The 13,458-nt window shown below is 40.1% G+C and overlaps 1 protein-coding gene across 5 annotated transcripts in view; it reads right to left on the bottom strand.

The window, feature by feature from the left end:
- LOC147999799 (uncharacterized) overlaps positions 1-13,458 on the bottom strand; it is a 63,438-nt gene that overhangs the window by 11,630 nt on the left and 38,350 nt on the right. For 2 of the 5 annotated variants that reach the window (XR_015642965.1, XR_015642967.1), the window contains exon 2: positions 199-255. The exons of 2 other annotated variants lie outside the window; for them this stretch is intronic. Coding sequence is in view for 1 of the 3 variants with exons in the window: in XM_087593684.1 (XP_087449810.1) it covers positions 199-255; positions 1,613-1,666 (111 nt within the window). In the remaining 2 variants the exon portion in view is untranslated. Of the gene's footprint in view, positions 1-198; positions 256-1,612; positions 1,670-13,458 lie in introns of those variants that run through there. One more of the 5 variants, XM_087593684.1, reaches the window with a different exon arrangement.

Genomic DNA, 13,458 nt, shown 5'->3' with positions numbered 1-13,458 from the left:
CACCCTCTCCGTCTGGCTGGTGGGCGATCTAACCAGTGGTGGAGCACCATTTGAGCACTGAAGACTTCTCCCTTCTCTGCAAGGCCAAGTCCCGAGCAGTGCTGAGTCTATCTGGTGATTAGTTCATCAATACAACACAAATCACTAGCCCGCTTTGGCTCATCCAGGGAACCAGTAAATAAATCTGTACATACCTACCTGGTTATGCAGATTTTTGTGTGTGAGAGAGAAAGAATTTAAATTAACACAGGACTCCTGGAGAGAAAAAAAAAACATTTATGAAAAACTCAGACTCTAATGCCCTGCGGTCAAATGCCTGCAAGCTAACACCACAGACTGGTAATGTTCAGGTGAAAGAGATCGATCTCCTTCCCTCAGAATGCTGCAAGATAATTAAAACCAGAAGGGCCTTTGTCTCTCTCCTACGAACTTGAGGGGGGAAAAAGCACTTTTATGGTCCGTATTATACAATGTCTGGTGTCTCTCCCTGAATACTCTAAATTGCCATGTGTGTGTGTGTTTTTTCTGAAAAATGCAAAAAGCATTAATTAAGTAGCAATATAAAACTGAAATCACACTCAACGTCAAAGTAATATGGTTGTTACTGAGGGGCTATGGATGATAATTCAGGTAGCTGGAAGGTAAGTTGCCTCAAGTCATTAGACAGCGAGGGAATTTTATGGCATTCTTGTTTTTATCTAGATTCTGGGATTCTAACTATGGCAACCATTCTTTCCCAAATCAATAGTCATTTAAAAAAAAAACTTGCAGGATTATGGTCCCTCATAGAGGTTCCAGACTCCATAGGAAGCTGAGCTCACCTTCTCTGATTCGGTTTTACCTGTTACAGTCAAGAGAATGAATCAGGTTCTCCACAGAAGCAATGATGAGCAAATGAGCATCTTTGTCACGTGAAAGCTATCGTTAACTACCTGACTGTAATTCTTAGGTTTCTCCACTCTGCTCAGAGAGGGTAGAGATTTTCACATTCCTTGTGGCGTTCCTGATGGGGCTGCCTGGCATTACGCACAGATGCATCCCATCCTCAACCGTTATGACAAACAACTGACATGACTGTAGTAATTGCTGGCATCCGCTTATAAAACACAGCATCTTCTGACTTTGTAAGTGCGATGTTTTTATTTTATCACTTTGTTTATATACAGATGAAATACGATCTCTTGTGGCAACAGATGATAATTGAGCAGTGTTCTGAGCCCACCACAGGGCACAGAAGTGACGCTTGGGTGACTTGGGAAGAGTCAACACCTGAGGAATATATTTTCTGCTTCATTTTTCATCACGGCTTTCAACATGTAAATAAGACACACCAAAATTGTTAAGCAGAATAATGTTAAGAAGGAGCATAGAAAATGACTGTTAAAAGACACGATTTGGCTACTGCAGGAAAAGAAAAGCTTTGTCAGTATTATTAAAGGATTTGGTATGTAATTAATTTCTTCGGAATTTGCTTTGAGTTCTGTTGAAGATCATCAGATTGAAAACACAATATGTTTCTTTGTCTTCTTTATCCTCCTGAAGTCTCAGCTTAATTCACAAACAAGGGAAAGTGATTCTTTGGTACTTTGCATGCAAGTCACAGTTTCCTTACTGGGTTCCAGAAGATCCCTGGTCTCCGAGCTCCAGTGTTCAGCTGCTGCTGCATATGTTTCTGCTGAAATGTAAAACTGACTGAAATAATCGTCCCCTGGGTTTCTACGAGGCTGTATTTAAAGCACTACTTGACATATCTTGTTTCTTTGGGGAGCTTAAAATTGTACTGAAGGACAACAAAGCCAATAAAAGTGTTTCAGGGGAGAGAAAGGGGCGGGAGGAGTATTCTGTTCAAAACAGAACATTATGACCCCTGCTCAAAATTATCAGCAAGAACCAAAACTCTTTTTAGCTTAAGGCATTTCATCTACCTTGGTGTCTAAATTGCAAAGCACAATTATAAATTAATAAAATAGGGACTCTTCTCTATGGCGATGATGTAAAATATAAATATTTTGTATTTTTAATGCAAACTGAAGAGAATTTGAGGTAGAATGAAGTTTAGTAACTTCAGACCCCTAAGCTGAGTGAGAGGGGCCCTCATTCATTAACTTTTCAAATAAAAAGTCAAAATCAAAAAGGAATTTCTCGAAAATTTTACTTTTTAATTTGCTTTGTCTTTAGGCCTGTGGCTGGAACATAGGTGGACAAGAATTTTACCAATGTGCTGCTTTCCCTAGCCTGAAAATAAGAGTTGGTGTTGCTTGCCTAGCATATCCTGTTCATAGCTGTCATAATAATTCACGAATACCTCATGTGTGAGATAGCTTCATAGAGATGGAAATGTTTCCAACCTTGGATTCCCACAGTTTTCCACTTTCTTTCTTTTTTTTTTTTTTTTTTTTTTTTGGTTCTTTTTTTTCCGGAGCTGGGGACTGAACCCAGGGCCTTGCGCTTCCTAGGCAAGCGCTCTACCACTGAGCTAAATCCCCAACCCCAGTTTTCCACTTTCTTAACTACCTGCACAAAAAGCAGTATGTTCTCCAAGGCTCCGACAGAGAAATATTTGTTTAGACACAAATTTTGAAGTCAGATTGTTGCAGGAAACATTTTTTCTCAAAATAAAAGTTTTTGTTATAAGGAACCGTGAGATAGGAATTAAATACACCTATTAATGAAAAGGTTTGAGTAATTAGCTGATGTCTGAAGAGAACATTACATGTAGGTTTCCTGGTTTTGATTTTTTTAAGTAAATATGGATGCCCAGACAATGATCTCAAAATGCCCACATAGGTTGTTTTTATTTCCAACTTCCTATTGTGGATTTTTGGATCATCAAACAAAAACAGGAACTGGGCCTAAATGAGGTGTTCTACGTATGAGTGCCACCAAACTGTGATCATCACACTGAATTACAAAGATGATAGAGAGGAAGATGTGGGGGTAATAAGTGGCTTATAAATAATCTTTATGTTTAAATTTGAATGCAAAGTGTATAGAGTATTAGAGCTCAGGGATCACAGGGTCTCCTTGGTCTGAACCTGCATGTGGCAGGTCTGTTCTTTGTGGCTTTGCTGTCCATGATGTCCACAGAGCAGGAGGAATATATGTTGTCATAGATTTCTTTTAAAGTTTTTCTTGAGAGAGTCAAAAGTCTAGTCCTCTTGGAGAACATATTTTCTCTGTACCTGATTGATAGATCTTTGAAGGCATAAGAGTGATCCAGAATATCTACAGCTGATAAATTTGTATTGCCACTCACTCTATTTAATGAATTATGTTATCTTTTTCTTTAAAAATTTTTAGAATTATTTCTTTTGTATTTTATGTGTATGAGTGTTTTGTCTATATGTATGCATGTGTATTATGTGTGCCTAATGCCCTTGGAGGTCAGAAGAAGGCAACAAATACCCTAGAACTGGAGCTACAGACAAATGTAGGTTGAGGTACAGGTTCTGGGAGTCAAAGTCAAATCCTCTGCAAGTACAAGTGCTTTGCTCACTTTCCTTAACTTTTCGTCTTTAATAAAAGGTTTTTGAAAATGTTTTTAAAGCATCTTGTCATTAACTTCTTAGAAGAAAGGAAAGTACAACTTGACCAATAGGCTTTATACAAATGAAATGAGTAATACTCAGATTCCTGGCTACCAAGTTGGCCATAGATGTAGGCTTAGATTTTTCAAAACCTACTTTTAATAAGGATTCTTAATACTTTAACTTCCCTTCTCACCCATCGCTCACCAGAGGTAGTGAAAAGGAAAGGTTAATATGATAAAGGAGGATGTCGTTCTGTTTAGAAATAGTTCTTTGAGACAGTTGCAATCTGGATTCTCAAGATATCAGCCGTTCAGTTCACACAAATCAGCGGCAGCATCTCTATCCATTCACAAACACCATTCATGAATCAACAACAACAGTTTGATCCAGAAGAAACCTCTAGGCTCTGCCACTCAGCCTGAGTCTGCTAAAGCAGCAAGAAGCCACAGGAATACCACCAGTTCCTTGGTAGTGTTTCTCTCTATGAAGTCACGAGAAATGATGATGAGCAAAGAATGGTAAAGCATACCAATACCCCACAGCATAGTCCATTAGGTTATATTTATACCCTTTCTAAACATCACATGTTCTCCCAAGCATCTATCTATCAAAGTATCACTTGCCCTTTTCCAGGCTGCTTCCAGAAAAACGCGGCATGTCTGTCTGTTCACAGTAAAACATCCTCCCACGTGTCTGCTTCAGCAAAACATCCTCTCATAAGACAGTTCCATAAAAACATCACGTGACACAACTGAGTCTCCAAAGAAACCAGAAATTTTCACTTCATATTGAAACCCACAGAGGCCCTGTATGCTACACATCAACCCACTTTTTTTTAAAACCAAAGTTGATTCTCAATGAATCCATCTTACCTCTCTAAACCCAGTGGACACTGAAATGTTTTCAGTTGTTAGTATTACTCCTTCTGACAGGATGTGATAAATAGAAATCCTTCAGTTTTGTTTTATTTTTCCCCTTCAATTTCCTTAAGTTCAAGGAAGCAGTATAAAAACCAGTAAAGAACATCCTAAGACTCCTAAGAGTATCAAGCCCATGTTTTATGGAGCTGAATTTTATGTGGGCCTTGTCTTGGATGGAAACCACGACTGGCCACAACTATATTGAGCATAAAATAAGTTCTAGATAGGAAGCATTATGTACTATTACTTAACACATCTAATGATAGGTCATTGTAGTATGTTTAATTATCCCCAGTTGAGGTAGCATAAGCCCTTTCTAAATCTGTCAACTTGAGAGGAAAAACATGTCTTAAGAGACAAAGTTGGCAAACAGATTGCTTATTGCTTTATTAGCATAAAGAAAAACAGAAAATTGGGTATTGTCCCAGGGATTATTGAGGAAGGTGGATTTATAGACTCAGGAGTTGCAGTAACCCCCAGCCCCGGTAGAATCGATTAATCACCTCTAAGAATCAAGAGACTAGGAAACAAGCGTGGCCTTAGATGGGTGACCCTTTCCATTTGAGTTGCTGAAAAAAATTGATGTGTAAAGAAAGATAGGAGATCAGAAGAATGTTTGCATATTATGATGAATTTATCTCCTTCATGGATGAAGGAAAGAGCTATCGGCTTAAAGATGTTGATGCTAGGGACATGGGCTTATCTCTATTCACCTCTGCATGTAGGGTTTGGAAATAAAACCTGAGTTAAACACAATTCTGCTACCAACGAATAAGCAAACAATATTATGTATTTTCTATACCTAAATACATAAGACATAAATAAATGTACTTTTTAAGCTATAACTATTTTTCATGAACATGTAAACTATTTTGCTCTTTGAAAGCTTGTAAGTAGGAGCTAAGACATTTTAGCATCAACAATGTCCCCAAGTACTAGAGTTAATTTATCAGCTGGTGGCTGCCTCCAAATTTAGTAATGCAACGTTGGAAGAATAAGAACAGATGGGTAGAATATTCTTGCAAACTCAAATATTTTAAATGATAGCAGTTTTCTTTACCATCCCTGATTCAAAGGGCATTTGAAGATAGCACACACACACACACACACACACACACACACACACACACACACACACACACTTTCAGAGCTATCTCTGTATTGCTGTACACTTCACACATCAATCCAATATGGTAAAGCTTATTACCTCTCACTCTCCTCATTTTCCTTTTCAGGCTTGGCCTTGGACTTTCAGCCAAGTAACTGTAAATGCTGATTATGTTGATGTCATAATGATCAGGAAATCAAATATCTCTTCTTATGTTAAGGACAGGAGAACTTGCTTCAAGTTCATATGCATCACAATTAAAATCACTCCATTTCGACTTATTATAATTGCTTCAGACATTACAGTCCAAAATTGCTTAGCTTCAGAGGCTCCAAAAAGAATGGCCATTGCAAAGAATGCCCTAGGACAAGCACAAGAAGTAGAAACACAAACAAACAAACACCCCCCCTCCCCCTTTCATATGCATGGCAATAAAAGTCTAGAAATACAAAGAGCAGAATGTGCCTCTCAAGTCTCTACTGAGAATGGCATCCAGAAGTTCACAAAGCTCAATTGTTTTTCCAAAATGTCTGATTAGGAAAATCAATTAACTCAGCATAATGAGCCTGCATTTCAGTGGAACAGAATGAGAAAACGTGAATAAATCCATTTTCCCTCCGAAATATGAAAGAAGCACAAAGGAAGGTGGGAGACAGAGAAGATGGGTAGAAGGACGGTGGGAAGATATCCCAAGGGGTTTCTACCTGCTTAAGCCTCTGCTGACAGTTTGGAATGTCAGCTCCTTTTTACCATGATTCTAGTTTCTCATATACAACTCCTGAGAAAAGTTTCCTTTTTGGCCATTGCCACATCTTGGTCTCCTGGTATCCTGAGAGTAGCTTAGGATAAATGTATCGTTTATTTAGAAACCAGGGGTAGAATGCACTGACAATTTTCATTTTCAGTTTGTTTTCACGCTAATGACGGCTGAAGGACACTCCACGTCATTGCCCAAATGAAGCACAAATGCACACATTTTAGCATTTTCATCCAGAACTCCTTATGGATATTGTTACTCCAGGACATGCTTTGTTCAAAGTTTCTTTTCCTTCAGCTCTGACCCTCTCAGGCTGATAGAGTGTTATGCATTTTCAAGTCCCGTGGATTGAGCAGAGAGGTCTGACCCACTGAAGAGAGGAGCAACGTGCACTATACATTCACGGAACCTTTAGTTAGCACAGTCTTACCAGAATTTTGCAGACTTCTGGAAATCACAAACCCCTGATGTTCCCTTTTTGTTTTTGTTTTCGTTTTTTGTTTTTGTTCTAGATACTGGGGACATAACACATGGCCTCAAGTATCCTAGACAAGCAGTCTCTAAGCAAGCTGTGTCTCTAGCCCTCAAAGCTATGACTCAAGTTGTGGCTTCTTCTTTACAGGGTCAAGGTCAGTAAAGCATTTCTTCACTGACAATTTTAAATAGCCTAAAACAGAAACTAGGAACTGAATGGATTCATAATTTACTTACTTAGATTACATTATCAACTTTGCAAGACACTAGGTATTTAATCTCCTGACTCTGTTTATGGTAGTTTTCTCTCACTGTGATAAAACACGAGGGATAATCAATTTAAGATTTATTTTTGCTCTTGGATTCAGAGATTTTAGTTCATAGTCAGTCACTTGGTCCTGTTGCTTTGGTCTATGAAGCATGATACAGCATGGGGTAGTGATATAGTGAAGTAAGCCTAATTATTTCATGATGGTTAAGGAGAGAGGGAGACAGAGACAGAGAGGAACTAGGGTACCAATAACTCTTTTAAGAATGTGTCTCAGTGGCTTAACTTCTTTCTACCAGAATTCAGCTCCTGAATGCTTTACCCCATCAATAGTACCACAGCTTTGCAACAAACCCTTCAACACGTTAGCATCTAAAGAACATTAAAGATCTAAATTTCAGAAGTATTGGCCAGTTTTTACCTCTATTGTAAAATATCTACATTGTGCTGGTTAGTTTTTGTTAACTTGACAAAACAAACAAACAAACAAACAAACAAACAAACAAAAACCTAATGTCTTTGTTACTTTTCTATTGCTGTGATAAAACGCTACGGCCAAGGCAACTTACAAAAGAAAGGGCTTGTTTAGCTTATAGGTTCAGAAAAGTAAAAGTCCCTGATGACAAAGTAGAGGTAGAAGGAGGCAGGCAGCTGGAACAAAGCTGAAAACTCACATCTTGGGTTACAATAGAAATGGAATGAGTTTTTAAGCTCTCAAACCCCCCACTCCCCCATCCTATGTCATACATTCTGTAGAATGATCATGCCTCCTGAGCCTCCCTACCTCTGAAGGTTTGAATAAAGCTTGGTCCCCATTTGTGGAACTGTTTGGGAAGGATTAGGAATGGCAGTCTTGTTGGTGGAGGTGTGTCACTGAGGGCTGGGTATGAGGGTTCAATAGCCCACACCATTCCCAGTTGTCTCTCTGTGTCTCATAGTTATCTTTCAAACTCCACATTCAGCTATTGCTTGCCCGCTGTCATGCTCCCTCTCATGATGGCCATAGACTCCCTTAAATAAACTCTTCTATAGGCTGCCTTGACTGATGTTTTGTCACAGCAACAGAAAATAACTAAAACTCTCTCCAAATAGAACTACCCAGTGGAGGCAACATATTCAAATATCCATCTCGATGAGGACTATTCTTCTTTTATCTAGATATACGTGAGAGGAGGAAATCTCAACTGAGGAATTGCCTCTATCCATTGGTTTGTAGGCATATTTGTGCATCTTCCTTCCTTCCTTTCTTCCTTCCTCTCTCTCTCTTCTTTCTTTCTTCCTCCCTTCCTTCCTTCCTTTCTTTCTTTCTTTCTTTCTTTCTTTCTTTCTTTCTTTCTTTCTTTCTTTCTTTCTTTCCTTCCTTCTTCCTTGTGAATTGACATAAAAACTCCAGCTCACTGTGGGAAATACCTTGTTACGTAGGCAGCCCCAGGTTGCTTAGATCTGTAGCTGAGAAAGCCAAGTGAAACAAGCATTCCTCTAAGGACTTTGTTTTAGCTCCTGCTTCTAGGTTCCTGCCTTGACTTCTCTTGATGATAGGCAAATACCTGTTCTCCTTCCATAAGCAACTCTTATACACGGTGTTTTATCACAGCAACAGAAACTAAACTAGGATATAGGACTAAGTAAAGTTTATTTCTTCTCCTCGAGGTTAAAGTACATGACCCTAACATTAGGTTGGTTCTTTTAATATCTCACTTACAGTAAAGGTCCACGTGAGAGTAAGAGATGGCATTATCATTAAGGAAGTCAGGTGCTGGGGAGTGGCCCTCTTGGAGGAACCAACTGAGGAGTCTCCTGAAAATGTCTTTCATCTCTTCCCAGGGTATATACCCAGTGACCCAACCAATTCCCACTAGGTCGTACCACTAAATCGTCCCACCGCTTCTCACATCCCACCAACATCCCTCTAGTTTCCAACCAATGAATGCTTGTAGGATACAAGGATACACTCACATCCAAACTAGAACATTCTGCCTCTGGTCCTGAAGGCTCAGGTCAACCTCACAATGCACAATGCCTTCATGTCATTCCTTGACACACGAAGCATTACTGAAAAGTTCAAGTCCGAAGACTCGTCTGTGATTCAAAGGAAACCCAGCTATGAATTTTTGTTATTTTTAATTTAATACTTCCAGGATAGCAAGGGACAGAGCCAGGGTAAACATTTGTATTTCCAAAGAGAGAGATGGGCAGACAGAAGTGAATAATTGTCCCAGAGCAAGACTGAAATGTATTTCCAAGACCAAGTCTCAAAGCTTGAATTTAAATGTCTGCTGCACACTTCCATGGCAATATGCTCCCAAAGACTTGGCAGCCACATGCTAATATCCCCAGTGGTCAACGGTCACATGATTAATTTCTTAGGTCTGCTTTACATGCTGCCTGCCCCTTCCCCTGACAGACATTTGTTGAGGTTTGACCTGTTGCTACACATTGTAATGCTAAGTGCAGGCCCCCATCTCTGGATTTACCCAGAGATGAGAGAGTCTACACATAGACCCAAGTGACAATATGTGACCTTTCCCCCAAGTTATTTCTGATTGTGAATAAAGATGCCTACAGCCCAGCGCTGGGCAGAATTGAGATAGACGTTGCTTGGTGTTCTTGGAGAATCAAAGGTAACCATGAGGGAGAGAAAAGAGAATGAAGAGAAGAAAAGACACCGTGGGTTAGGAGTCAAGAAAACATGTCCCTGAGGGCTGGCCAATTGAAGTTAAGGACAACCCAGATGAAACATAGTAAGAAATAACCGAAGGTTATCAATAGAAAAGTAGATTCTAACAACATAGAGGGTAGATATCTAGTAGCTCCAGTGTTGATTAGGGCTTATTATGAATATAAAGATCTCTTTTATGCAGGAACTAAATGGCCAAAGGAGGAGTAGAAACTCTGAGTTGGGATTACATATTTACAACATTAGACTCTGCCATGTTGCTGTATACTCTTCTGGAGTCCCCATTGCAGCTTCCTTATATTTCCTATAGCCGTTTTCCATTGGAAGTTCTTAGCAGATAATCTGCATGTGGCAAACATTTTCATGGTGTCCCAAGTTCTTTTGACAGTTTTCAGGAAGTCCACAATGACTCCTGCTGCAGAAATGACAGCACATGAACAAACAAACGTAGATACCAGCATTGTCTAGACAAGTTTTAATGACGGTTGCAGCCACAGAGCACTTCGTTGGCAAACAAGAATCCCAAGAAGACCCCTACAAAGATGTGATTTCTTCCAGGCATGATCATCAGCATCCTGGAGTAGAGGTAACTGTGGTCACCTAAAATACCTTAGCCTCATAGTCATGCAATAAAATAAAATACAATGTCTGCTAGGTTCGTAGTAATGAAAGTATTCATAGTTCCTTATAAGATGAGATCGGCAAGGACATGGGCTCCCACCTGACACTTTAGCTACTACTTACTCCTGATGCAGCTTCCTGTGGTCTTGTAGACTGTGAAGCATATAGGAGGTGGGAGTTCTACTGAGAGTAGGACTATAGGGATGAAACTTGAGAGTTGTCACTTATACAAGTATGGGAACTTATGGAGGTACAGCCATTTTTTAGTTATTCCTGATCCTTTTAGTAACCCCTCACTCATGTTACTATAGCCCCAATAAAAACAATAATTGACTCAACAAACTGGATAGAGGTAGAACTTTTCTGTGGTCTGCCATGAATGCCCTATGGGAAGCCCAGAGTCATTTCTTCATCTCCCCGTTATACCATGAAAGCGTGGCAAACCTGTGGACTGTGCTCTGAGGTCCCATGAAGGATCTCGAATCTCTGAACCTACAGTGGGTGAAGAGATAACCTAGATTTAACATGTTCCTGTGCTTCTCTACCATCTAAAGCCCCTGGTTCACTCACTTCTGTGCATGTGAAACCCTTTAGATGGACACCATTGCTCAGCCAAATCTTCTTTACTCTCTCTGGCCAGGTCAAAAGTTTCTGTTTCTCCTTGTTTTCACTCTAACCCAAGCTTCACTGTAAATTGAACTCAAAGCTCTAATTCTCAGGATGTATTCTAAGTACTTTACTGGGAAGAAATGTTTTTTACCCAATAATCCTGCCCTTCCTTCCTAAAATTGGCCTTCCATATAGCTCTAGGGTGTGAACAGAGCATATCACTTTTTACATTGTTTTAAAAATATTTTTATACCTATTTCTTTGTGCGTGTGTGTATGTATGTGTGTATGTGTGTGTGTGTTTTCACAAATGTCATTACTTCATGTTCGACAACTATTCTCAACAGCATAGACATATTTACAATTTTTAAACAAACTTGCAAATCATGAATACCATGTCTAACCATGGTAATCAGTAACTTGACTAGGGTAGCAAGAGAACAAAGAAATGACAGACAAATAGACATATGAACAGAAGGCTGGGACTGGATGTCAGAGTTATCTGTTGGAGAAACTGCAGCGTGCTGGAAGCTTGCTGTGTCTATAATACCAAGTTGAACAGATAGGCCAATTATTGCATGGAGGTAAATATGGAGACAGGATTATTACATACACATAAATAAGGAACTGGGGTTTGTGGCATAAAGTTAGATTAAAGAGACAGGTTTAGCTTGGTAGCTGTTAGGGTAGCAGTCTTCAGGCCATAACTATCCATGTAAGAAAGATATCGTGGATCTTTTCTGTAAACATTCTTAACACTTGTACCCAGATGCCCTAGAAAGGCTTTGCCATCTTTTTGAACATAACACCAAGGGACTTTGTCAATTTTCTCATGGTTCTGAAGCTATACTTCTTGGTGTGACCATGCCTATATCAAAGCCCACATTCACTTGGGCCCATTTTATTCACGCGGGGCTTCTTCTGGTCCCTACACATTTAGACGTAGCCTTCATTTTCTCTTAGGAAATCTTCCATTTTCCCTAATGTGGCACCATCTTTTTTAAGATGCAATCAAAGCGCCAGCATGGCAGCCAGCCAGTGAGGCCCCATGCTGACCATATCTTGAGGTGTCTGTATAGATGGCCATGCCTGTTTGGAAGCAGTTTTCCGTGGGCTGTAGCGACTGGTAAATAGGGGTGTGATTCATATCAGCTGGGGGCTAGTCCCAAAACGTTGGAGATTTTTGTTTGTGTTTTGTGTTTGTTGCTGTTTTAGTATCAAGCTGTCACTGGTACCTGCTGGCCAAATGGAGGGCATGAGAAAAGGGACCGAGTCCAAAGACACATCAATAGGCAAGTGTTAAAGTACTTTTAGGTTAACATTGCCTAACAGTGATGGCTCGAAATGGAGCCCAAAGCTTGAAGAGTACAAACGTGTAATATGAAGGCTAGTCAGTTAGAGCCTACTTCCTAAATGTGTACACAGGGTTGGCTTCAAAATGTAAATGAAGTTTTCTTCTTACTCCCCATTTCTTAGTATTTGAACATTCTCTTTGCTTTCCAGAGAGAATAAATGGGTACGTCTCACTGCTCATAATGTTGCCACTAGAATTCCTGATATAAAAACTACTGAAGGGCTTTGCAAAAGGAAGGGGTCATGGTCACAAGACACACTCGGTGAGCATTTATCTCTGTAAAATTACAACTGACGGGGCTGGGGATTTAGCTCAGTGGTAGAGCGCTTACCTAGGAAGCGCAAGGCCCTGGGTTCGGTCCCCAGCTCCGAAAAAAAAGAACCAAAAAAAAAAAAATTACAACTGACAGTAGATATTGGTGTGGAGCAGGAGGGGCAGGGGGCGTTGCTTGTGAAAACTCAGGCTTGCCAGAAACCCCTTTTCATGCATAAATCCGAACCATGTTGTAAAGTACCTCGACCCTTTAATAGAAAACAGCCAATAAGATAGGATCTGAAAGAGGAAGAGAGTTTTAGGTTTTTGTTTTTCTCTTTTCCTCGTGCTTGATTTTCTCGGTTTTCTATTAATTACAGCTGTCTTTCACTAGCAAAGGTTATTTTTATCTATCGTGGTTTAAATTCAAAGCAAGCACAAGAAAGGGAGCAACCTGACATTCTACAAACTCCCCTAACCACTCCACAGTAGAGAGAAGCAGGCATTTGCTCGGTGCAGCTAGGAATTCCACTTTCAATCCTACCTTCCTGTGTTTACATGAACTTTCCTTTGCATTTCAGAGACCTTATGGAAAGATTCCTCCGGCTGACCCCGGGAGGAGTGAGGAATTTCTCCATCAAGTGCCTATTGATGAGCTGCAAAGTTCAGTGAACAGGAAAATTCTGCTCCTTTTATTGTCGATGTGACAGGTTACTTTATTACCATGCCTTTCACAGCAATTTAACAGTTACCCTGGTAACGGATTCGGTGAGGTAATGTGATCACAGGCATTAGAGCCCAGGCAGGCTAGCCACTCTCTCGCTCCCAGCGGCCATCTGCTGGCTGATGTTCCAAGGGCTGGGTGCCTGGAGGGGCCCTGTCAGCAAAG

Source organism: Rattus norvegicus, chromosome 18, assembly GCF_021556685.1.
Source record: "Rattus norvegicus strain SHRSP/BbbUtx chromosome 18, alternate assembly SHRSP_T2T, whole genome shotgun sequence".
NCBI lineage: Eukaryota > Metazoa > Chordata > Mammalia > Rodentia > Muridae > Rattus > Rattus norvegicus.
This window is presented reverse-complemented; position numbering and strand designations above follow the sequence as displayed.